General features: G+C 44.0%; 2 protein-coding genes across 6 annotated transcripts in view; one reads left to right on the top strand and one right to left on the bottom strand.

Moving 5' to 3' along the window:
• Positions 1–14263, top strand: part of unc5a (unc-5 netrin receptor A) — a 163259-nt gene extending 148996 nt beyond the window's left edge. For all 4 annotated transcript variants that reach the window (XM_017426695.3, XM_017426694.3, XM_017426693.3 and 1 more), the window contains 4 exons: positions 4522–4671; positions 6858–7022; positions 7518–7696; positions 10009–14263. In XM_017426695.3, coding sequence (XP_017282184.1) covers positions 4522–4671; positions 6858–7022; positions 7518–7696; positions 10009–10174 — 660 coding nt within the window. In that variant the 3' untranslated portion in view covers positions 10175–14263. The remainder of the gene's footprint in view (positions 1–4521; positions 4672–6857; positions 7023–7517; positions 7697–10008) is intronic.
• Positions 14264–15666: 1403 nt separating this feature from the next.
• The window catches only part of pdlim7 (PDZ and LIM domain 7), a 35760-nt gene continuing 28904 nt past the window's right edge, over positions 15667–22522 (bottom strand). For both annotated transcript variants that reach the window (XM_017426653.3, XM_017426654.3), the window contains exons 6-11: positions 20965–21017; positions 20524–20767; positions 20007–20187; positions 19759–19879; positions 17024–17139; positions 15667–16679 (exon numbers count right to left, since the gene is read on the bottom strand). In XM_017426653.3, coding sequence (XP_017282142.1) covers positions 16593–16679; positions 17024–17139; positions 19759–19879; positions 20007–20187; positions 20524–20767; positions 20965–21017 — 802 coding nt within the window. In that variant the 3' untranslated portion in view covers positions 15667–16592. The remainder of the gene's footprint in view (positions 16680–17023; positions 17140–19758; positions 19880–20006; positions 20188–20523; positions 20768–20964; positions 21018–22522) is intronic.

The raw sequence follows: 22522 nt of genomic DNA, 5'->3' as shown, positions 1-22522 counted from the left end.
TCTCAGTCAGAGAGGAAAAGCCTGTCACATCCTGCTGACAAATACACAGATTTATGGAGCCCACATAGCCAGGCTACTCTCTATAAACAAATACATTTGCCTGAAAAGAGCTGCTCTGAAAATGGATCGTTCCTGCAAATGCACATTTTCGAACATGAGGGCACAGAACAGTAGAGGGTTGAGTTTATAAGGATTTTACAGCCTCTATGCTACAGACACCATGTAGTTTGACTAATTAACTGATCAAACACAGCTCGTAATCCCCATCAGAGCTGGTTAAGTTAATCAGTTTATTACACACAAAGCCCAGCACAAGAGACAACTACAAGTAAGAGCTTGACCTTGTTATGAGCGAAGACTGCAGCTTTGTACCGGTTCAGCTTCTATTATAGATATATATGGGGCTCTGCTAATACTTTGATTTGTTTAGCTCGGGTTTCGTTCCTGACAGCGGGCTGTTTTTCGTTCCGAGAGAGAGTTTGGTGCAGCCACTAACCTCTTTCTGTCAGCAACCAGCCTGAGGAGATTAGCTGTAAGAGTGTCTGTTGTTTCCCAGAGGAGCCCAGCCCCAGTCCATCACAGTCCCGGCTCTGGTCCACGCCACAAGGATAAGGGGATGTGTGAAAAGTGGGAGGGAAAGTGGGGCTGAAGTCATAGAAAACTGTGGCCATGATTGCAGTAATCCTGTTATCTCTCTTGCTAAAGCTGGCCACTTTAGTGACCTGGAGACACAAATGTTAAGCTGCCTCTGTCTCTCAACCCTCATCCCCACTCCGTCCTGCTCTCTTTAGCCGGGGCTCATTGAATGTCGGGGTGGTCTCGGTTCTGCCGGACTCTAAATTCACATTCTTCACACACACACCGTAGGCTATCTTGAATTCCGTCAGAACAAAAAGCCTTTTTTTTTTTTTCCTCCCGCGGTACTCAAACTTCTCGCTCATCTCATGCATCCTAATGTCTCCGCTGCTGGACGTGGCCAGAGTTAAAAGGATCGGCTCATCTCATGTTGACTGAATTAAAACAAAGCGCAGCCTTGAGATGATTTATGTGTGCTTTGATAAAGTACCTCCAGAAACTTGCATTGTTTGTGCTCAGCGTAAACACCGTGGTCAAATTTAGCTTCTCATCTATTAGCCCATTCACAACACCATTTGTTACCAGGATAATGGGGCGTAAAGAGGGCCATTATTCTCTCAGTCCAGAACATATGCTGAAATCCTGCACAAATACTCTGAAACACACACACACACACACACTCAGTGGCTTTTGACACACATAAATAACATGCGAGCGAGACCGTGTCATTGTGAAAACGAGGACATGTTCACACCTAAAAGATTGCAGTGCATCATCCCACGTTGTGTACGTTTCCTCTGTAAGCTCTCCAGCAGGAGGATCATATCTTAGACCCCCGTTTGATTGCAATTCAGGCACGTCAGCCTTGAACCTGACAAACTGCTGGACAGTCGACTTAGTATTCAATGTAGCGGCAAGATGCTGATAATAAGATAATTGGCATTCTGCACTCTCTCTCTTGCCAGCAGACCTATAGATTTATGTCTATAGGTCAACGACCTGATCAAAGTCCAGCAGATAATTTGCAATGCTAATCACCCCCACCAACAAATAATCATGCTTAAGAACTGTTTAAATGAACCTCTCTGGAAGCTGGCGTAATGTGCCTTTTGTATCTTTAAGAGACATAATAGCAGGGGGCTTTGCTGTGGAGAACGCACTGCCCTCTGTTATTAACTCATTAGACCTCAACGCTTTGATTCACAGCTACTGTCTGACCTTCCCTCTCAGAGAATATGAGCTGCACAACATCACACAGGCCTAAAGCAGCAGCACAGAGAGAAATATTTCAGCTAGTCTCCACTAATCAAACTATTGTACATTTTTAATGCTGTGTGGCATTTAGGTGGAAAAAATAAACTAAAGGGAATGTAGAAATTGAGATTATTAATCACAACGGTGCTGAATATTCATGTTGAAGCAATAGTTTAGATCATTTGAAGTCGGCTTCTGTGGAAGGGTTATGAACAGTTACTATCTTACCTGCTGTAGATACCTCTTTGAACCACCTCAGTTTGGAGATATAGTTTAATTCTGACCAGACTGATGAGGGTAGTGGCTGACGAGGCTGCCACTGTTGAAGACTTCTTGGCAACTCAAAATTTTGAGATAAAGGGCAACTTTTTGTTGCAGGTTGACTGAATTCTGAGTGTTTGTGAACAGCGAGCCATGCGGTCATGTTTTGAGCGGCCAGTTTTTAAAATTTACAGCCTGTTTTTATGTGTTGCAAAACTGTATTTTTTGACCTGCACATTATTTTGTTGCCCACCTCAGCCTGCCTTGCATGATTAGATCTAATGGAGTACACTTTTGAAAGGAAGAAGTTGGTTTTTTTAAGAATAATAATTATTTTGTCATAGACATAGCTTTAGACCTGAATATTCAGGGCTAGATGTTTTTGGTCAGTGCAGGTGTCAAAATTCGATTCTAGTTCTGTAAAAATGTACAAAAAACTAAGTTGAGAAGGATGCAAGACACCTGCAAACAAACTCTGTGACTATTTTGAGAGAGAATTTGTCAGAAATTGTTTTTGAGCATGTTCAAAATTCAAGACTGCGAGCCTCTGCAACTCGCGTAAGGAAACTGAGAACCCCGTTAACATTTTCTGACATTTTAGAGACTCGCTCGCAAATTTTGTCCAAGCCCGGTTCGATAACACCCCAACAGCGAGTAGGGCAAAGACAGAGTGGACTTCTGCCATCATGAAACAGCTCCAGTCTCAAAGAATCTAACTGCGGTTTATGCAAACTCTATTTTATAAACCTTTACACTGCTATCAGTTTTGCATTACATGGTTATTTTAGTAGAAATATTATGAAAATTCTGCCGGAAGCATCCCAGAAGTGCTGCAGCAAGCTGCTGCTGCTATCTGTGCTTGCATGTAACTGTAAAATGTTATGTAATTTTGATAACATCGTAAAAGCTTTATAAGATAAAATTTGCATGTTGATTTAAAACAGTAGCAAACGACTCTGGTTTTGGCGTTGCTCAGAGTAGCCAATAATTCGTCAATCCAGTCAGAATTCAACTATTTCTTTAAAAACTGAGGTCATTCAAAGAGCCATCTACAACAGGTAACATCTGAATTGTTCACAAACTCACCATAGAACCCCTAAAAATCTAAAACTTTAATAAACTAGAACTTTAATACATGAATACAAAGCAAATGGTAAAATTAGCAGCACACTGAGCAAACAGGAAAACTATTTATCCAGGCTGAACAGGAAATGTTCATTCATTGAAGCCAGCAGAACATCAACTAATGCAGGTAGATTCCAGGCAGAGAATTAACAGCTTACTGCTCAATATAGTTGGAATCAGTCTTTCATATTCTTGGGAAAAGGGCAGAAAATTGAATCAGTGTTGTGCACATAGAAACCACAGCCGTTCTTTTCCTTAATTAGATGTCTTTGTTGAAATCATACAATAGGCAACCATGCTGGCATGCTGCACTCAACATATGGCCACTATCTCTGCACACATCTCTTCCTTGGTGCTGTTTCCTTCTAGATTTGTCTCCTGAACTCAGTCTGGCATGTTGTTTTTCCTCCATGCTGTTCTCCCTTCAGACAAATAAAAATAACACATCTTCTTGCTAAAGTCTTTTCAAACCCACTAATTTCAGAGGTCTGTTTAGTTTTTTTTTTTTCCTCTTGGAATATGCTTGTCCGCTTGCACAACTGAATTTGTAGGCACTCGTGCAGCGTGAAGCATCCAGCTCAAAGTGAATTGGAAAATCAGAGGAAAATGTGGCGGACATTATCATGTCATTCCAGATGGTCATTTGGATGGCAACAAATGGTCCGCTGAGCAAGTCCCACAGAGATTAAAATATTAAGCATGCATTTACAAATCTTTCCTGGCACAAAAACAAAAATGAAATTAAGGAGTTTCGCCATGCGGGAACAATGAGCAGTTGACTAATGGCTCGTTCAGTTACTTAATCACAGCCCAGGTAGCCGGCCGGCCGCGGCGGCTCCGGTATTTGCATGCTAATGCAGTTGCTGGAAGCTAGGCATGCTCACACTGAGGCGGGGGGTCTAAGCCTTCTGGGGACATAAAAGCTCAAGTCGGTCCAATCTTCGGGGCCGCATACGGGGACACAATATCCTCATCCTAAGATGTTCTTCAGCCCTGCCTCTTGCTCATGCTGCGTGTGTGTGTGTCTGTATGAGGCCAAATTTACAATGAACCTGCACCCCCCCCCCCCCCCCCCCTCCTCTTTGTGGATCTCTTTTTATCCCTGCCAGCATGATCAGACAAATTCTCCTTCCCAGTGGAACTGTTTTTGTCTGATAGTGTAAACAGGTAGCGGTTATAGATCGTTTTGCACATTTTTCATTTACCTGGATGATGTCTGTGGTAAACATGCCTCCTCCTCCTCCTCCCCCCTCCCCTCGCCAGGAGCTCTGACGCCTCTCTCGCTGCCACTTTCTCTCTCATCAGGAGGTGATGCAGATGGAGCGGCAGCTCGGGGGTCGGCTGATCGACGAGCCCCACGTCCTGCTTTTCAAAGACAGCTACCACAACCTGCGCCTGTCCATCCACGACATGCCCCAGGCGCACTGGAGGAGCAAGCTGCTCGCCGGCTACCAGGTGTGTTGGGTGGCCCCCCGAGGGGGGGGCCGGGGGGGCCGGGGAGTCACTCCGGATCAGAGCAGGAGCACAGGAAATGTAATACAAGTGCCTGACTGAATCTGTCAAATTAGTGCAGCGGCAGGTATAAAGGCTTTCTGTGCTCGATTTAAAACCCAGGTTGTCACAAGTTATTTTGAGTTAGCCTTTCAGAGAAATTAAATAAAATTCGAGCGTAATGATTCAAAAGTTATTCGGGTGCAACTGTTTTTTGTTGTGGAAGGCTCACAGCCCCCCCTGTTCTCATTGGAAACAATTTTCCTTAGAGTTAGTGCAACTTGATTTAGCTTCAGTTTACAGATTCACACTAAGAGGAGGGTCTTTTACTGCAGAACGCCTCTGTATAATAAGTTTGATCATAAGAAACCTTTTGAGAGTGTGTTTAAAGATCACGCACGTGTTTTCTGTGCTCTAACCCAAAGGTGCGAGCAGATTGATCCGACCGGCTGCTGCTCTCGCTCAAAGGGAGCTCAGATAAAATGTAGAGCAGGGTATAAATACTGTGCAACCTGAAAGTTTCAGACCTCTAGTCCACTAACCAAACCTGCGCAAACAGCCACACTTGCAGCCCAGTGACTGTATAACACAAGGGTTATTCAAAAAGGACTGGCAAATGTTCTGTCTGTAACGATGTAAGCAGCAGGTCCCTGAAGAGCACCCGGGCTGCAACAATGCAGCCAGAGCAGAGGCTTATTTCTGCAGACTGTGCCTGTTCATTTGGAAGTGTTGTTCCCTCTCAGCAGCACAGTCAAAAAGGCCTTTAGTCTCCCCGGAGCTCCTTGAAGACGTCCGTGTGTTTCACCCGGCTCCCCCCCCCCCGTCTTACATGTCTGACTGGGTAACAGTGCCCCCATTTGGTCAGCAGCGTGTACTGCAGGCCTGCTTCGCTCTGGAAAGTGAGCTCTCGTTAGCAGTTGAACTCAGAGTAAAGTGGGCAGTTTGTGAGCCTTTTTTTTTTTATCTCGGCATTACCAGGGTGTTTCTCTAGAGTTATGGTAATAAGTTATGAATATGCAGCAGCAGAAATAAAGATGTTGAAATTGTCAGTCTCTCTTAGGAGCAGAACTCAAAGCTGTTAGGCGTGTATGTGTATGGATCCATGTCCCTTGACATGTTTTTGATTCTAATTAGTGGTGTGCTTTTAGCATGTGCACCATTATATACGGAAAAGAGAAAAGAACACCGTAAACATCTGCAGCATGCTGTGCACTCTCTTAAAGGTATTTATTGTAATGTCATGAAGACCAGAAGAAAAATCATAAAGTATGAAACAAAATCTGTCTTATGTCAATGGTTATTGTGTCCTTAAATTGAAAGGTTTGAAGCAGAATTTCTGAATGACTGCCACATGCGTTTGTTTACCTTTTGGAAACAGCCAAAATGGGTCAACATTGGTGACACCCATGGAAAAAACATACGGGAATGAGAACTCCAACAATTTTGATGTGTTGGTTTGTAAAACAGTCTCAATAAATAGATGAAAACGGGGTGTATTCCACCTGTTTTTCTGGAAAATATAACCAATCAGACAAATTTGTTTGGGTGTTCTACGAAATGCCCCTCTTCAGAAAGATTTGCTGCTATCTCCTGTAATTTCAGTGCAGACTCCCTCTTGCATAGACACCTAAACATCTTCTCGGTGAAGGTACTCTTGTCCAGTTTATCATATTTGTTTACTTACACAGACTACAGCCAGCTTAATGTGGGTCAGTCACACGACTCAAGCTTCCACAGGGTTTTGTTTACGTTAAGTGTGTTCCTGCATTTCAGAATTAAATATCAATGAATCTGGAAAACTGCTGGAATAAACTCATTAAAAGCTGCACCATTTGATACAGTTTAGGGTAACCTTTTTATGTTTTGTTTTATAGTTTGCAAACCGTTAAACCCTAAATTTGATACTTTCTGTAATACTCAGTCATCTTTGAACTCCCATTTAAGGCTCCATTTGTCAGTAACAGCACATTTATTCCCTTTGACTCACTTGAAAGTTGTCAGTGTTCTGCCTCGGATCCGCTTTTGCCTAATGATTGCAGTTAGTGTCGGAGTAATTAATGGTAATCTCGGCGCATATGCGGGCGGGCGCCGTTGTCGGCGTGTCTCAGGCATGCAGTTCTGACTGTGCCGCTGCGACGTTTCTTCCGCAGGAGATCCCATTCTACCACATCTGGAACGGCTCCCAGCGGTACCTGCACTGCACGTTCACTCTGGAGCGGCTCAGCCTCAGCACCTGCGAGCTCACCTGCCAGCTGTGTGTGTGGCAGGTGGAGGGGGAGGGGCAGAGCTTTGCCCTCGACTTTAACATCGCCAAGGTAACGCTCAGCACAGCCACTCGAGTGACTGTGCAACCACTGTTATTTGGCATTCTGATTATAATCACAAGCCTCCATAAAAGGCAGGTGATGATGTAATTACCTGTCTGTGTCTGTGTGTGTGTTCATTTGTCTCTCTGTTATGGTAAATATCTCATGAACAATAGGACAGGTTTTAATGAAACGTGCAGAAAGTAATCACTGGATGTTCATCTACAACTGATAACCCTTTGAAATCAACCCAATTCAAGATGGCTGCCACAACTAATCAACTAAGTAAACACAAAAACGGCTATAACTCAGTCAGTTTAACAGATATTGAGCTAAAATTCGATGTGGCCGTCACTGGTAGTCACCCTCATCACACACTCTAACAGATGGCACTAGATCTTTGTTTAAATATGTAGGACACAAAGAATCCTAGTTTTATTCATGACGGAGTTGCTTTTGCTGGGCCAAGAAAAGACGAAAGCTTGTTGCTTGTGCTCCCATCAGGACACTCGAGCGGTGGACTCTGAGTTCCTGTTGATGGACAGCAACGCCACAGCCCTGGCAGGACCCAGCGCCTTTCAGATCCCGTACCTCATCAGGCAGAAGATCTGCAGCAGCCTGGACGCCCCCTGTCCCAACGGAGCCGACTGGAGAATGCTGGCACAAAGACTCAAGCTGGAGAGGTAAACTCGGACTTTATCGTAACGCCCCGTCCGGTCGTCGTCAGAGCAGGAGGCTTAGAGAGCGAAGCTCAGAGGAGCCTCAGATATCCAAACTCTCAGAACACTCCCGAGCCGAAACTTTCCGGCCACATTTGTAAAACCCTTCACAATCAGTCAGCGTGAAGTGCATCGCCACATTTAAGTGTTTGTCCCAAAGTTCAGGTAAACAAGGTAACGCCTTAGCAAATTAATCCTCTTTCGACTCGGCTAACTTTATAGGATTAATGTGGACTTGATGGATATAGCTATCATTTCTGCGAGGAAAACATGACCCCCGTCTTCTTCTCCCCCCCTCAGAAACAGGTAAGCAGCTTAAAGTCTGCTGCTAAACTTCTGCCCGTGACACCCTGCTTAACAGCTGTAATTGGAAAGGCTGCGAGCGAGCTGCCCATCAGCGGCAGAAAAAGATGGAATGGGTTTGGATCCGTGCCGACCTCGGACCAATTTGCTCCCTCGGTTACTGTACTTTATCACCCGCAGCGCGAGGAACAGAGAGGAGCCAGCCATTGATCCTTCCTCCTCCCAATTTAATTTCTACCTCATAATGAAATCAAATAGGAGCGCTCAGTTCGTCCAATCAACTTTATTTACCCCAATTAATTACAAATTCAGCGGATGCACTACAGCTTTAATTAGCGACGTTGTGCTTGACATAATCAATTCTCATTTAGGTCTTAAAGGGAGGAACAGCTTCTTTGTTGTTTGATCCGTCCTTAACAACGCGTTTTCCTGAAAAGGCAGCAGCCGCTCTGCATTCTGTCACGCTGCATTTCTGTTTGTTTCTGACTGAGTAAAGCGTTCAGACCAAGCAGAACGGGGACCGATCGATAAAACTTAAAATGCCAAGAACCTTTTATTTGATCTTTCTTTCCCCAAACTGTGCAAACGGCTGTGTCTGAGCTGTACAAGATAAGCCGGTGTTTCACGCAGCAAGGTGAATAAGCAGGCCTGACATGTTGGAAGCTCTGGGTTTTTTTTTTTTTGTTTGTTTGTTTTTTATCTGAATAATGACACAGAAGCTCATCTCCACACAGTTTCGGACCAACACACGGTGTTGTTGTTTACTTGCAGCGCAAAGGAAAAGCTGTTTGTGCTATAAAAATCCAGCTGGCTCAAAATGGCAGACTGACACGGTGTTATCGGCGCAGCCAAAGCAGTCATGTGTTTAAAACCATCACAGAAAAGCCCCAGACAGAAGAAACAACGAAGGGAGAAAAACACAGACTCAGACCTTTTCTAAGAAGAAAAGTGCACTGTGTTTTTGTGTCCGCCTGCAGAACAGTTCAGGCCCGGGACATTTGGAGAACAGAAAAAAGCCATTAAATCAAACAAACATCTTTGGCTACTGTGGGGATCAGGTCCCACTCAACATCAAATATACAGCCAGCCGGGGCCGCCGCTTTGTTGTCATTGATTGGGTTTGATCGAGAAGAGAAAAGGTCACTTCCGACTTAACTGTGAAACTCTGTACAGGATTTACTGTTTGGGATTTAGGGACAATTTCAGCTTCAAATCAAGAGAAATGAAGGTTATGCTGTTAACTTCTAAATGAAAAATCCCAATCTGTGTTGTGTTTGATGGCAGCTTCAAAAACTCGACCCGCTTGCTTTACCTTTTTAATCACCTGCCGCGGGAAGGGGAAGGTGGGTGATAATGGTTTAGCCCGTCTTTGCCTGACACCAGAATATCCCATGAACCGCTGGGCAAATTTTAATGAAAATGTCATCAAGTAATCACTGGATGTACGTCCACAACTGATTAACCTTTGAAGCCAACTCAATTTAAGATGGCTGCCACCACCAATTGACCCTTAGAGCACTCAAAATGGCTCTAATTCTGTCAGATTTACAGATATTGAGCTCAAATTTGGTGTGGTAGTAGCTAAGAGTCATTCGGAACACGTACTCTGAGCTTGACATCTCATGAGATCGTGCATAATAATATTTTTAGTTTGACCAGAACGGCTGCAGCTCCATCATTTCTGAGCTTGCAGTAAGGAATGCAAAGTTTTGCTCTAAAACTCTGCATGAAAGGCGGAGGGTGATATGCATTCCTGTAGGGAACGCTGTGCCTTTAATTACATTTTTATTTTTGACTCTAACAACTGCTGACAATGACGGAGCTACAGCAGCATAATAAAACACCAGCTGAAAAAGGTTTTCCTGCTGCAGAGAAAATGGAAATGTGTCCTTGTCTGATGTGTTCATGTCGTCTGATCTCTCATTATCCTCTCACTCTGATTTCTGCCTCCTCTTGTCTCCCCGACGCTGCAGACACATGAGTTTCTTTGCATCCAAAGCGAGCCCGACCTCTGTGATCCTGGACCTGTGGGAGGCGCAGCACTTCCACAGCGGCAACATCAACCAGCTGGCGGCGGTCATGGCTGACATCGGCAAACAGGAAGCCATGATTTTCCTGGTCTCCGATGGCGAGTGCTAACCCAGAAGCGGGGACAGAGGACACGGCGAACCGCGCAAGAACAAAACCAGGAGGAGGAAATGAAACGCAGGGCTGTCCCAACGTCCCTCGTTTCCTCCACTTTAGATGTAAAACTGAGTCCCTTTATCCTTTCACAGTAAAAGTCTTCAAATGGCAGATTGAATTAGGAGGAAGAATTTAGATGTGTGTGGGGAAAACAACAAAACAAAAATAACACGACTCTTTATTTTTCCATCAAAGATTTATTTCAAGATTTATTCGCTCGCACCGGCTGAGTTATTAGAAAAAAAGACGGAGCAATATGCAAATAGAACGTTTCAACTCGGCTTCAAAATCTGGCTTTCACGAAAAACAGGCGCTTCAGGTGAAAGAAGGGCAAAAAGCAAAATATGCAATTGGCAGGTTAACTCGACATTATCTCCGACACATCCTCACGAACCCGGCGGCACGTTTGTCACACGCGTGAAGGATGCGTCGGCCACACAAGGCGACTCGTAGCACGTCCCGTCGGTGCCGGCTTCAAACGCAGATTGTACCCGTCTCTACTGGTCGTGTGTGTGTCTGTGTGTGCTTTTGTCGTCCAGCCGGCGTCACTACTGTGAATGTAACATCGTGACATCTTGATTCAGAGAGACGCTCCGCAGCTTCCTCTGCTTCAAAATCAATACGTGTGAAGTTCGGTCTCTTTCTAAGAGGGCGAGTCCGTGATGTTGGATCGTCACCGGAGACGCATTTCAGATGTCGTTTCGATTCAAACCCCGATTTCTTTTTCCTTAAAGCAGTCAGCTTTAGTTCCTGTCGTGCAGATTATTGCCGCATTCGTCCATTGTGGTGTTATTCCCGTTTCAGACTTCACAGCTAATGAAGGAGCCATAGCGCCAAAAGGAGTTCTGTGTGAACACTGAATGTTGTCAGAAACTCGTTTCTAAAATGACTCCTTAATGCTCCAGCATCCGAATACGGGCCAAAAAAAGGGTTATTATACTATATGAATAATGTAGCGCACTTTGCCACCGAAAAATCCAAAAACAAATTCTTCAGAATCCTCACAAGATTAGTCATGTTGAAAGGGTAATTTTGCAGCTTTGTTTATATTATTTATAAAGCAATTTGGGTGGGAATTCAATATTTGCTGCGTGGCAAACAGTATTTCCACATCAGAGCTGAAGAAGGCTGATTCATAAAGTCACTTCTCTGCTCACTGAAGACTCTTTCCTTTTATTTGTTTTTTGTTTTTTTTTTTGCTTTCAAACCCGGCAACTACACTTGTTCTCTTCACAGTTTTGCTGCTATCTCTGATTTTACACTGTAATTTCTTAGTAATGGATCTGTTGAATCGGGCGACATAAAGCACAGTTCGAATACAACCCACAGGTTCAGCAAAGTACTTCACCAAGGTGTGAGCAAACTAGCCATAGTTCCGTGTCTGCCTCAGGGTTGCATGTGAAGTTGTCTGTTCCAAGTTGTAAAGAAAGCCCTAAATCCATCTGACCATCGACGGTGATTTCTTTAAGAGTAAGTGGAACCTCTTTTATGATTGTCACATATATGGAATGTGTATTTACAGTGGGGGGGATCCTGATTTGATCCCTTGCTGATTGTGTTTGTTTATTCACTTACAAAGACATGAACAGCCTCTTAATTTATTTACTTTTGGTTTCATTACACGTAGACTTTCATGTCACTGAGTGAAATAAGTATTTAATCCTTGGGATTTTGTGGAGAAGCTTCTGCGCTACTTGGGGCTGGACCTGTCCACGACCTTCTCTTCAGCCCTTCCTCTGAGCGGTATGTTTCGGGTCGCTGTCCTGCCGGAGGACCCGTCTTCAGTGTTCTAGCTGAGGGTAGAGGGTTTCTTTCCAGGGCTGCACAATATATGGAGGATTTATTGATATTACAGTATCAGTGTGGACAATATCAATACAGCAGTAGGTTAAAAAGGAATCACAGACACAAACTGCATGGAAAAAATCCTCCTCTAAATGGCCCCAGTCAGCTCATCACAACTCGTACTGTTATCGTAATATTCAGCACCGATATCACCGATGCATGCTTTTTGAATAAAGGCAGCCCTGTTCTTGTCAAAGTTTTACGGTAGATTTGGCCCCGTTCATTGGCCCCTCGATGCAGTGAAGTCAACCTGATGTTTAACAGAGAAACAGCCCCACGGCATAATGTTTTCACCTCCGTGCTTCACCGTAGGGATGATGCTCTCCCAGCTCGTATTCAGCATTTCTTTCTTTTTGCTGGATTTTTAGTTAAAATTCTGTCCCTTAAAATGAAACTAGGATTAAAAACCTACGACTGTTCATGTCTCTGTAAGAGGACCAACTTACACAATCATCAGGGGATAAATAATTCTCCCCTTCACTGTAGTTTTCTTTTAGTACCTCCCTTTTCCCCCCCCTCCTTTTAGAGTTTAAAAGTAATTTTTCTTGTTTTGTTTTAAACGGCATCTCTGCTCCTAATAACTCTTCTCCCTCGTCCCATTAAACACGCCTCCCCCTCATGAACACTTATAACCCTTTTTATATAGAGATGCCATAAAATCAAATTGTACCTTTTTAAGAAACCCTTGGATTATTCCCTTATCGAATAAAATGATGATTACCCCAAATCATCGCCACATTGTAATATGTAAATACTTTTTCTATAGCAGCCACGTGCTGTCACTTTGCATACTGTATATCAGCAGAGTTGGTAACCAAAGTTTTAGGAATTATCGTTTGAGTTCACCGTTTTTACTCGCCGCTAGCGTAGACTAAGAGTCAGAGTTGCCATTTTTGTCTGAACTGTTTCTCTCATTTTCTTCTGTTTTATGCCGTTTGTTTAACCACGTGTCGGTTGATTTCATCACTTTGTAAACAAATGTAAATTATATTTTAATATGAAGCCAAAAAAACGAAGAAAAAAAAAGGAAAAAAAAAAAAACCACACCTAACTGGCGCAGCATTTGTCAAGTCTAAAACCGTGACGTGTTTGCCTATAATACTGTTCTTTGGCGACCTAGCAGTGATTTGCAGTGTTAAAAAGGGTTTAGAGGCCGTTTTCCAGGAAGTTTTTCTACGCGTTCTGTTCGTCCTCGTTCTGCATCCGCCCCGCCCTACGATCGTTCCTATAACTGTAAGCATTTAAACTCACCGCGGAGGGTTGGAGAATCACCTCTGGGACTGTGTGAAGGCTAATCGCAGAAGGACGTCAGTCCTCGGACGATGGCGGCCCAGTGTTGACACAGCATGTTTAGATGAGCCATGGCAGTTGTACAGTCGGACCGTATGTGTGTGTGTGTGTGTGTGAAATTTCAGCACCCTTGTCATTGTCTTGGATGTGTCGCCTAAGCACATTTCAGTAATGTAACTCACCAGCCACCTGGATGTTCGGCATCTCTCTTCACATCTGACTCGTCCAACAGATCTGCCACTGCTGTGTGATGAAAACTGTTTCCTTCACGATAAAAATCCTCTCGGCCTGATCGTTCTGTGTAAAGACACGTGTTGGTAACACAAGGTTCTCCACTGTAATTCCACCCCCCCACCCCTCCGTGTTACGACGTTACATCTCAGCACTGTACTCTTTGTCACTCATTACCATTCAGTGTCGAGGACGTGCACATCTTTAAGTGTGTGTGTGTGTGTGTGACTGAACTGTTTTATTTTGAACTAAGAACAATAGACTTCTGTACTTGTGAATGGGTTTTCTATTTAGTTCCTTGGTTCAATGTTTCTTGCCTTTCTGCAAGTCAAAAATGCTGTATTTATTACACGCCACAGCGCTTATGCAATTGTATAACCCTTCTGTTGTTTTTCTTAGGTTTTTTTTTCTGTTTTTTTACCTTTTGTGTTTCTTATCGTCAGTGTAAAATGTTGTCAAATCTTTCGTGGCAGTGGAAAAACCCCTCCGCTAAGGGAGGTTTTTCTGTACTCTTTGGACAATGATATGGATTTGTGGGTAGAATTTTGGAAATTCGTTTCTAAGTGCTTTCAAGTATTTACTTGGCCTTATGTATATATATCTATCTATGACATTTCAGAAACGTATGTATAGTAATTCAATCGGAAAATTGTTGTAAATAAATTATATATTGTTAAATCAAGGGCTGGATTCTTTCCTTAAAGCCGCGGGTGTTTGTGAATACGCTTTCTATATTTTTTATTTTATTTTATTGCTCAGAGTTTTAGAGTTTACTTCCACTTTTGAACAGAAAAGGTGTTGGATTTAGTGCCATCTAGTGGTGAAGTTTTATGTTGCAGCTAACAGACCTCTCTTCTATGAGTATCTTGAATAAACAGCCTACCCCCCCCCCCAATGCCCTCTGTGTTTAAACATGTCCTTCAAAATAAGAGACGCCACAAATATAAAGTGCACAAAGAATACAACTCACCATAATGCTGAATCAGTGGGAGCCCTGTGTCTGTTTCTCAGTAACCAGACGGTCCCATCTTCCAGAGATGTTTGTTTTTACTCATTTTGCTGCTTGTGGGTTTGTTTTTAGCGGTAACGGATCATGTGACCTAGATAAGCGTTTCGACATGCATCAAGAGTGAGTCATAGACAGATGTAGTGGAGAGAATCCAGTCAATTTTCAAAATAAATGTCGTTCAGACTCCAAAAAAAAAAAAAAAAAAAAAAAAAAAAAAAAAACGGAAATACTGTAAGTTAATTATTCATTCTCTGCGGCCCGGTACCAAATGACCCACGGCCGGTACCGGTCCGCGGCCCGGTGGTTGGGGGACCTCTGGCTTCACGGACGCTACTGTCGTCCGCAGCACACAGCGCGGTCATGACCGCACATCTGACTGGAGGTTTTAGCTTTTAGAAGATTCCTAAATGGGAGTGATGGTGAAGTTCTTCTAATGCTTCTTTTTGAAATGTTTCTTTGGCAAACAAAACGCCAGCTCGTCATTTACGAAAGGGCAGACGATCCGGACTCATTGCTGAATGAGTTTGTTTCATCTTTTCACACACGTGCACCAAAATGAGTTTATGTAAATCAATATAAGGATGGTGTTGATCAACCTGCAACAATCTGTCACTTTGGTGGGGTTTTTTTGTTTGTTTTTTCTTTTCCTTTCCACCAACACTGACTCTGAAGTAATATTTAGTATAAATTTGGATTTTTATTGAATATTGTAACAAACACCCTCCTTACAGCACAAACACAGATTAGGAGACGTAGCTGGTGAACTTTTCGTGGGGAACTTTTTGGAACGCTTCACCCACAGCACACATTGTTTTGTAAAACAAATGACCTCCTAGCCTTTATGCTAATTATCTTCTCCTTTGGAAAACCTTCAGCATAAAAATGTAACTTTATCAGGAAGAAGGAAACAACACGAGTCATGATGCTGATTAGCTTCTGTTTGACAAAAGAACCTGTGGATGAAGTTATCTGGATTCACCGTGTCGAGTACAAATAATGTAAAATGATTTATGAAGAGAGCAGATGATAGAGATTATGGATAAATATATGTTTTTAAAAAAAAACGTCCCCAGTCTATACTAAAAAGGTTTTTATTTAAAAGTTGTGGCGTCTGGAAGCTCAACACTTGAAGCCAGCTTTGCAGCAACATAAATACACATCTTATAAAGTTTTGAATGAAAAAACATGATGGAGATTTTAGTTTTTGGGGCATAAATATAACCAAAGTTTTAATCTCAAAAGCAAAAATCGTCTTATCGCAGGAATGTAAAACATTTTAAACATCAGCTTCTCCATGAACGCTAACATTTAAAATCTGACAAATGAAGGATTTTATTATGACATTTAATCCATATAAAACTGCACCGAGGGGAAACCTTCAGCATTTATAGTTTTTGAAGGCAGGAGGAGGAGGGGCTGTTTGAATAAAAAGGAGCCCTTTTCTGCTCGACCGGCTTCCATTTTAATAAAAGATGGTGCTGTAAGAGCCGATGAGTGGGCCGGGGTCCTGCGTGGGGGTCAGCACTTCTCTGCACTTCCAGCAGGAGAACGGGCAGCTCATTACCTCAATCTGCAATTATTAGAGGCTCCATGACTCCTCCTGGGTGGAAGATACCGACTTCAAGTTACTTCTTGACCGACAACTGCTAATAAATCTGAACAGAAAGTGACTTTTTTTTTTCTTTTAATATAAACTAATTTTAAAATCAGCTCGTTTCTTTAATATGTCCCAGTTATACAACACTGCGTTTGACTTCCTGAGCAGGGAGAGATCAGAGGCGGGTGTGCAGCTCGGCGAGGTGGACGGTTTGCGGAGCTGGCGTTAAGTCTCGAGCATACAAACAAAGTCTGCGGGATAGAGAAGAAGCTGGAAGCTGAACTCTCTGTGTGGCTGGCAAAGCGGGGGGGGTGTGTGGAGTTTGTCAGAGGGCGGAAAGGGATAAAGAGGAGGAGGCGGAGGGAGAAGGGTTTCTTCCTCTGAAGACGTGGCTGGCTCTCTCACACTGGAGCGAAAGCGTGGCCTTTGCACAGGGGCTTATCCTTTTTTGAGTAGAACGTCTTCCCCTCCAGGTTGATTTGGCAGAGCTTTAAAGATGAAAGGAGACAGACAGAGAGACAGATTGAGAAACCGGGGCTGAGAACATATCAGACTTCACCAGTGCCAACGTGAATTTGCACACTTTTCAACGGGCCAGAGCGCGTGCGTGCATGGTGTTTACTTGCCTGGTTTCACTCTGGGTTTCCTTCACAGAAGTGGGGAAGAGGAAGGGACAGGCAGACAGCAGGTGACAGGTTAGAAAGACAGAAACCGAAGCTTCGGGGGCTCAGAGGAGGAGGCGGGGTCGTTCGGGTGGCATTGTGCCGCGACAGACACGAGATACGGGCCGAAGAGGAGCCCGCAAGAAAGCATATCCATCAAAATGACTTACAGCGCAGACGAAGCACGAGTCGTGCCAGCTGTAGCCCAAGGCCTCCAGGAAGCGATCGCCGGCATCAATCTTAAAGTCGCAGCCGTGGCATTTGGTGCCAAACATCTTTTCATAGTCTGGAGAGGAAAAATGACAAGAGCATTCGAATTTAAAAGCAGTTTTATCACCTCGAAAGATCAGACCAGGACCTCTCCGTGACCTCCGCTGTCAGTTGACTTTTATACGAACTTCTGCAGCTCAGGTTAGAAAACAGGCTCCCGGTTTGAGATCAGATCTCCCAACAGAGAGCGGCGATGATGGGTGAAGCTGTGCTGACGTGACGTGGATGTTTGGGATATTTTGTGCAGCAGCAGGAGGTGGTGGGGGAGATTAGTTTGAGGGGGAATCGCCTCCGATACTTGACTGACTTTCATCACAAAGACTCTGGGAGAAGTGTCAGGTTCTAACGCTGCTTCTGGAGAGCGCGGGGCTAAGAGCCGTACAATCCCTGCAAGATGCTGAGGCAGCAGAATGTTTATCACAGCTAAAGGCATTAGTCAGAATCTCAGAACTCGGGCTTCTTGGCTTGGCCTCTGATAAAGCAGCCGCTCGCGTCGGAGCGTCAGCAGTGAGCAAGAGGCGCGCGGCCGCCGCTAAATCATTTATAGAATAATGGAAGGGCACGCGCCATTCATAAGAGCCCACAGAGAAATGTATGGAGTAAAGAGTAAAGAGCGGCTAAAGAGATTACAGCAGATGAAAACATCACACTTTCTGATTGACTGTGGTACGCCCCGTCAGCCCACAGCGCTGCCACGGCCATGTTTGACTGAACTCCCTGACAAAAAGCCTGATAAAACTAAAACAAAAAACCAGAGGTTTGGAGGGAAAACTGAGGAGGTTTTGCTCGGCAGCATCAAATGTGCTGCGGCGGCGGCGGCGGCGCAGCCTCCGTGTGAAGCTAAGAAATCAAACATCCCTCAGAAAGTTGACGCTGTGATGACGGGATGTCAGCTCTCCTCCGTTCAACCAGTCGGTGCAGATTCCGAATAAATCTGTCGGACTGGATCCAGGCGTGAAGTTACAGCGCCTCCCACACGGGTTCGCATGTTTCCCAGTTGGTGCCAAAACTAATCAATCTGCACACGCAGATTCTCAGCAGGTTTTTCTTTTTTTTTAATTTTGTCGGCGTTTCACATTTTCTGCTCAAGCTGTTAAATAGTGTCTGGTTTGGATTAAACTTTCCTGTATAATTTTGGCTGCGGTTATGGTCTGCTTAGATCAGACAGGTTACAAGCATTACTTTAGGTGTTTTTTATTAACGGCTCACCTGAAAACCACATAAATATGAGATTTTGTTGCCAGAAGACGTTCTTCGTTTTCTATATGAAACCTGAAGTATGTGCAGTAGAAACTTCCTCCTATAAAAGTGAAAAGTTTCAACCTGTTTGACGTGTTTTCAAGTATTTCAGTCTCGATGTAGGGGAACGTCTGAGCAGATCTTACAGGTGACTTTCCTAATCTGCTCTCTTGTGAGGACTCTTCCAGAGTTAAAGGAACAACATGGAACCTCAGAAAACTCAAGCTGATTCTGCTGAATCTGGAAGCTCATTTGGGGAACCTCCAGTCATGATCGAGCGAGCAGCTGTAGCTGTAGACGGAGCTGATTTCCATTTGAACGGATTAAATAAGCTAAAACTCGAGATGTGTTTTCCATTTGAGGCATTAGAAAGACAAACTGATAACCTTTACGGGGAAAAAAATCCAAATGCGTCATTTTGATCAGTTTAGACAAGCTAAAGCCAACAGTCTGAGTATAAACCTTTTCTAAAGATATATCACATGAGGATTTTCTTATTAACTACAGCTACAGCATCCTTTATAGGTGCTCATTTGTCTGGTATGTTAGAAGTGGTGGTATTTTCTGCAGAGGTGGACAAGCAGTGCTGTGCAAAAGTCACGAGTCGTCCTTCATCTCTTCATATTTTTTCTTCCAAGGAGCTAAACAAACTTTCTTAGAATCTTTTAAAGTGGTCTTGGTCAAAAGTTCTTCAGAAACAGACTATTTCTTCCTATTTCTTCAGCTGAATCTATGAAAAACACCACAGATGAAAACATTTTGACATATAAAATACAATCTTAGCAACAAAAGTGATTCCCAGATTAGCAGGAAACCCAACATATAGTAGATGACCAAACTAACGTGTCTCTCAGGTCCTGTTTCAGGTCTTTGAAGGATTTTCTTTGTCCTGTTTCTTAAAGACATGACTTTCAGAGACACTGTTCATCTGCTGGAGATGTCCTGTCACTTTATTTGGTCCTCCGCTTGTCCACTTTTCTTGTTTTTTAAAAGTGCTGTCAGGGTCGGGTACAAGAACTGAACAGAAAATGATTAAAAAAACATCCAAGTCAAAAAAAAAAAACTTTAAAGGCTTTCAGAAAGCCTGGAGAAATATTGATTAAATCCCTTTAAAAGATTACAAGAAAAGTTTGTCTGCTTGGAAGAAAAAAAAAAACGTGAAGTAATTAGAAGTGGATTAAAACTTCTGCACACTGTTCCCTGACATTTTAACACCTCATTTTTGGAGCAGGTTTACGTGTTGCATCAGAAAGAAAAACATCCCGGTGATCGTGTCATGGCGTGTCACCACAGTGAGTTAGTTATTTTGCTTTGTTTTAAACCCAATCCAGTTACTTGAGACAGCTGGATTAGTTGGGTGAGTTCAGGATCTGGGTTCGTGTGGGCTCAGTCTCACCTCGCTCACAGTAAGGTTCCCCCTCCTCCATGTAGAAGGCCTCGTTCCTGATGGGGGTTTTGCAGGCGGCGCACTTGAAACACTGAACGTGGTAGGTCATCTTCAGAGCATGCATGATCTCCTGATAACAGACAAAAGATTTTACTTTTTTTTTTAACCTTTCCTTGTTGGACCCCCCCCAAATCACAGCACACACTTAAACCATTTTGTCATACTTCTGGTTGGATTTGTTTTTTTCCAGCTCTCACCCCTGTAATCTTCTTCTTGCACTTGGCGCAGGACGGAGCGTATCGGTTGTCGTGGCACTTCAAGCAGAAGACGGAGCCCCTCTCCTCGAAGAAGCCCCCCTCCTCCAGGACCGCCTTGCACTGAGAGCAGGTGAACTCTTCGGGGTGCCAAGAGCGTCCCAGAGCCACCAGGTACCGACCCCTGGGATTAACACACGCGTTAAAATCTGTTCTGAAGGCTGATAAATCTTGATCCCTGAGAACATAAACAGCAGCTGGGCGTCGCCTCGTGTTGAGAAACGGCTCCTGTGTTTACTTGTGACCTGAACAGGAACTAATGTCTCTCGGTGAAACGACAGGATAACGCTTGTCCTCTACAGTGTGAAATCTGCTGACACGCTCAACTCGCTGCAAGACGTTCAGTCCGTCGTTGGGAAGCCTAAATTATTCATCTCAGATGGGACTCTGAAGGGAGCCAACCCTGACATGATATTATTCTAAGAAATGTTGGTGCAGACAGGTTTTGGAGCAGCCTCACCTGATGATTTTGTTGCAGGCGCCACATACCGGGGTCCTCCCGCTGCCTTCGGGCGCCTGCTGCGCCGCCTGCAGGATGGAACTGCGGTTCTCCATGGGCGTGGGCTGGATGGCCTGCTGGTGCTGGGTCACCATGGTGCTGGTTCGATCCGGGCGGTAGCGGTCAGCGAAGTTGGGGTCCGTGACCCACGGCGGGCGGCAGGATGGGCCGGAGCCGCCGGCCGCTGCTGCTGCCGTCTTGGAGCCTGGACCAGAAGGAGGAATGCTTTTAGGTTTTTTCTGCGCGCACCGCCTTCAAGTGTCAGCAGTGACGGACCTTTTTGTGTCACGTTGGTGTCACTCATGCTCATGTGCTGACACTTAAGAGTAAAAATCTGTTAGCACAACCTCCAGCAGATGCTGCTGGGATTCGTTTTACGCATCAGCAGGAGCAGAAACTCACCATCTGGTTGATCTGCAGTTTGGGTCTTGGCAGAGGAGGGAGTTGGCTCAAGGCTGAGGGGAGAAAATGACTAATTAGAAAAGATACACACACACACAGCCTAGTAACCATGGTAACGCCTCAATGAATGTCATATTTGGGTATTAGCATTCATGATCGTCTCTATTGTGCCACAAATTACCTTCTGTGTGAATGACTAAGCATCAGCAACAACAGGACAGAGGGGCTCTCATCGGTTGATGAAAAGAAAAGCTGGTTTACTTAAGTTCATGTGCAGTCATTGGGAAAAGGACTTTCTTTTAATTCTAGGGCTTTATAAGTCGGGAGAAAAAAAAAAACTCCTCTGATCTTTATAAAGTTCTAAAACTATTTAAACCTAACCTTGACTGTGCAAAAAAACGCAACAGAAAAACAGAAACAAAATGAAACAGCTGTGAAAAACCAAACAAAACAAAAAAGCCACTAAATCCACCCTTGGTGCTTCCATAGGACTTAGGAGGGGAAGTATCAGCCAGGAGCTGCTGATCAAACCCTGGATCATCTCTATACAAGCAGTTGTTTCAGTTTGGAGCACACAGGTGTGTTAACACGATGCCAAGGAGGAAGGACATCAGCAATGACCTTAGAGGACCAACTGTTGCTGCCCATCGAGGTTGTTTCTAAACAGTTTTGGAATCCATCATCATTCTACAGTGAGAAAGATTTCAAAGTGAAAAACATTCCCAGGAGTGGACGTCCCAGCAAATTCACCCCAAGGTCAGACTGTGCGATGCTCAAAGAAATAAAAATTTTTTTTAAATCCTTGGAGCTCCATCTCAGACTCTCCAGGCCTCAGTTAGCAGGTTAAAGTTCATGACAGAAAAAGACTGAACATACAAGAAAAGCTGTTCTAAAAAGAACATGGCGGCATGGCTTAGGTCTGTAAAGTTCTGGAAAGACTTCTGGATCAATGTTCTTTGGAGAGACGTTTACTCATAAAGCACAGCGCCGCGTTCGGCACAAACCCCTCACGCCAACTGCCGAGCACGGCGGTGGAGATGTGATGACCTGGGCACCTCGAGGTCACTGACTCAGCAGTGAACTCGTCTGAACCAAAGGAGTCAAACGTGAGGCCGTCTGTCCCGACAGCTGAAGCTTTGACCGAACTGGGTCAGGGTGCAACAGGGCACTGATCCCCAAACCCAGCAGCTGATCTACAGTGAAACGGAACCGAGGCGTTCCAATAATCCAGTCAAATCCAGACTCAACTCCACTGAAATGCTGTGGTGGGACCTGAAGAGAGCTGCGCAGGAATAAATGTCCACACAGATTTTTTTCAGTTTGGTTTTGCTTTTGCTTAATAAACAACAACAAGGCGGGATCTGTTTTTGTGTACTTGAGGTTTTGAATCATTTTAAAACCTTGTAAAGACCAGATCATTAATATTAGCTCCTGATACGTAAAAACCCTTGAATTGAAACATGGCAGACTTTTCTTCTGCCTGTGATTGTAGTTAATAAAGTTAAAGTTAAGTAAAGTTTACTGCTCTGAAAGTTTTTGTTCTGTTTTGATGAAACAC

Source organism: Kryptolebias marmoratus, linkage group LG9 (assembly GCF_001649575.2).
Source record: "Kryptolebias marmoratus isolate JLee-2015 linkage group LG9, ASM164957v2, whole genome shotgun sequence".
NCBI classification, from domain to species: Eukaryota; Metazoa; Chordata; class Actinopteri; order Cyprinodontiformes; family Rivulidae; genus Kryptolebias; species Kryptolebias marmoratus.
This window is presented reverse-complemented; position numbering and strand designations above follow the sequence as displayed.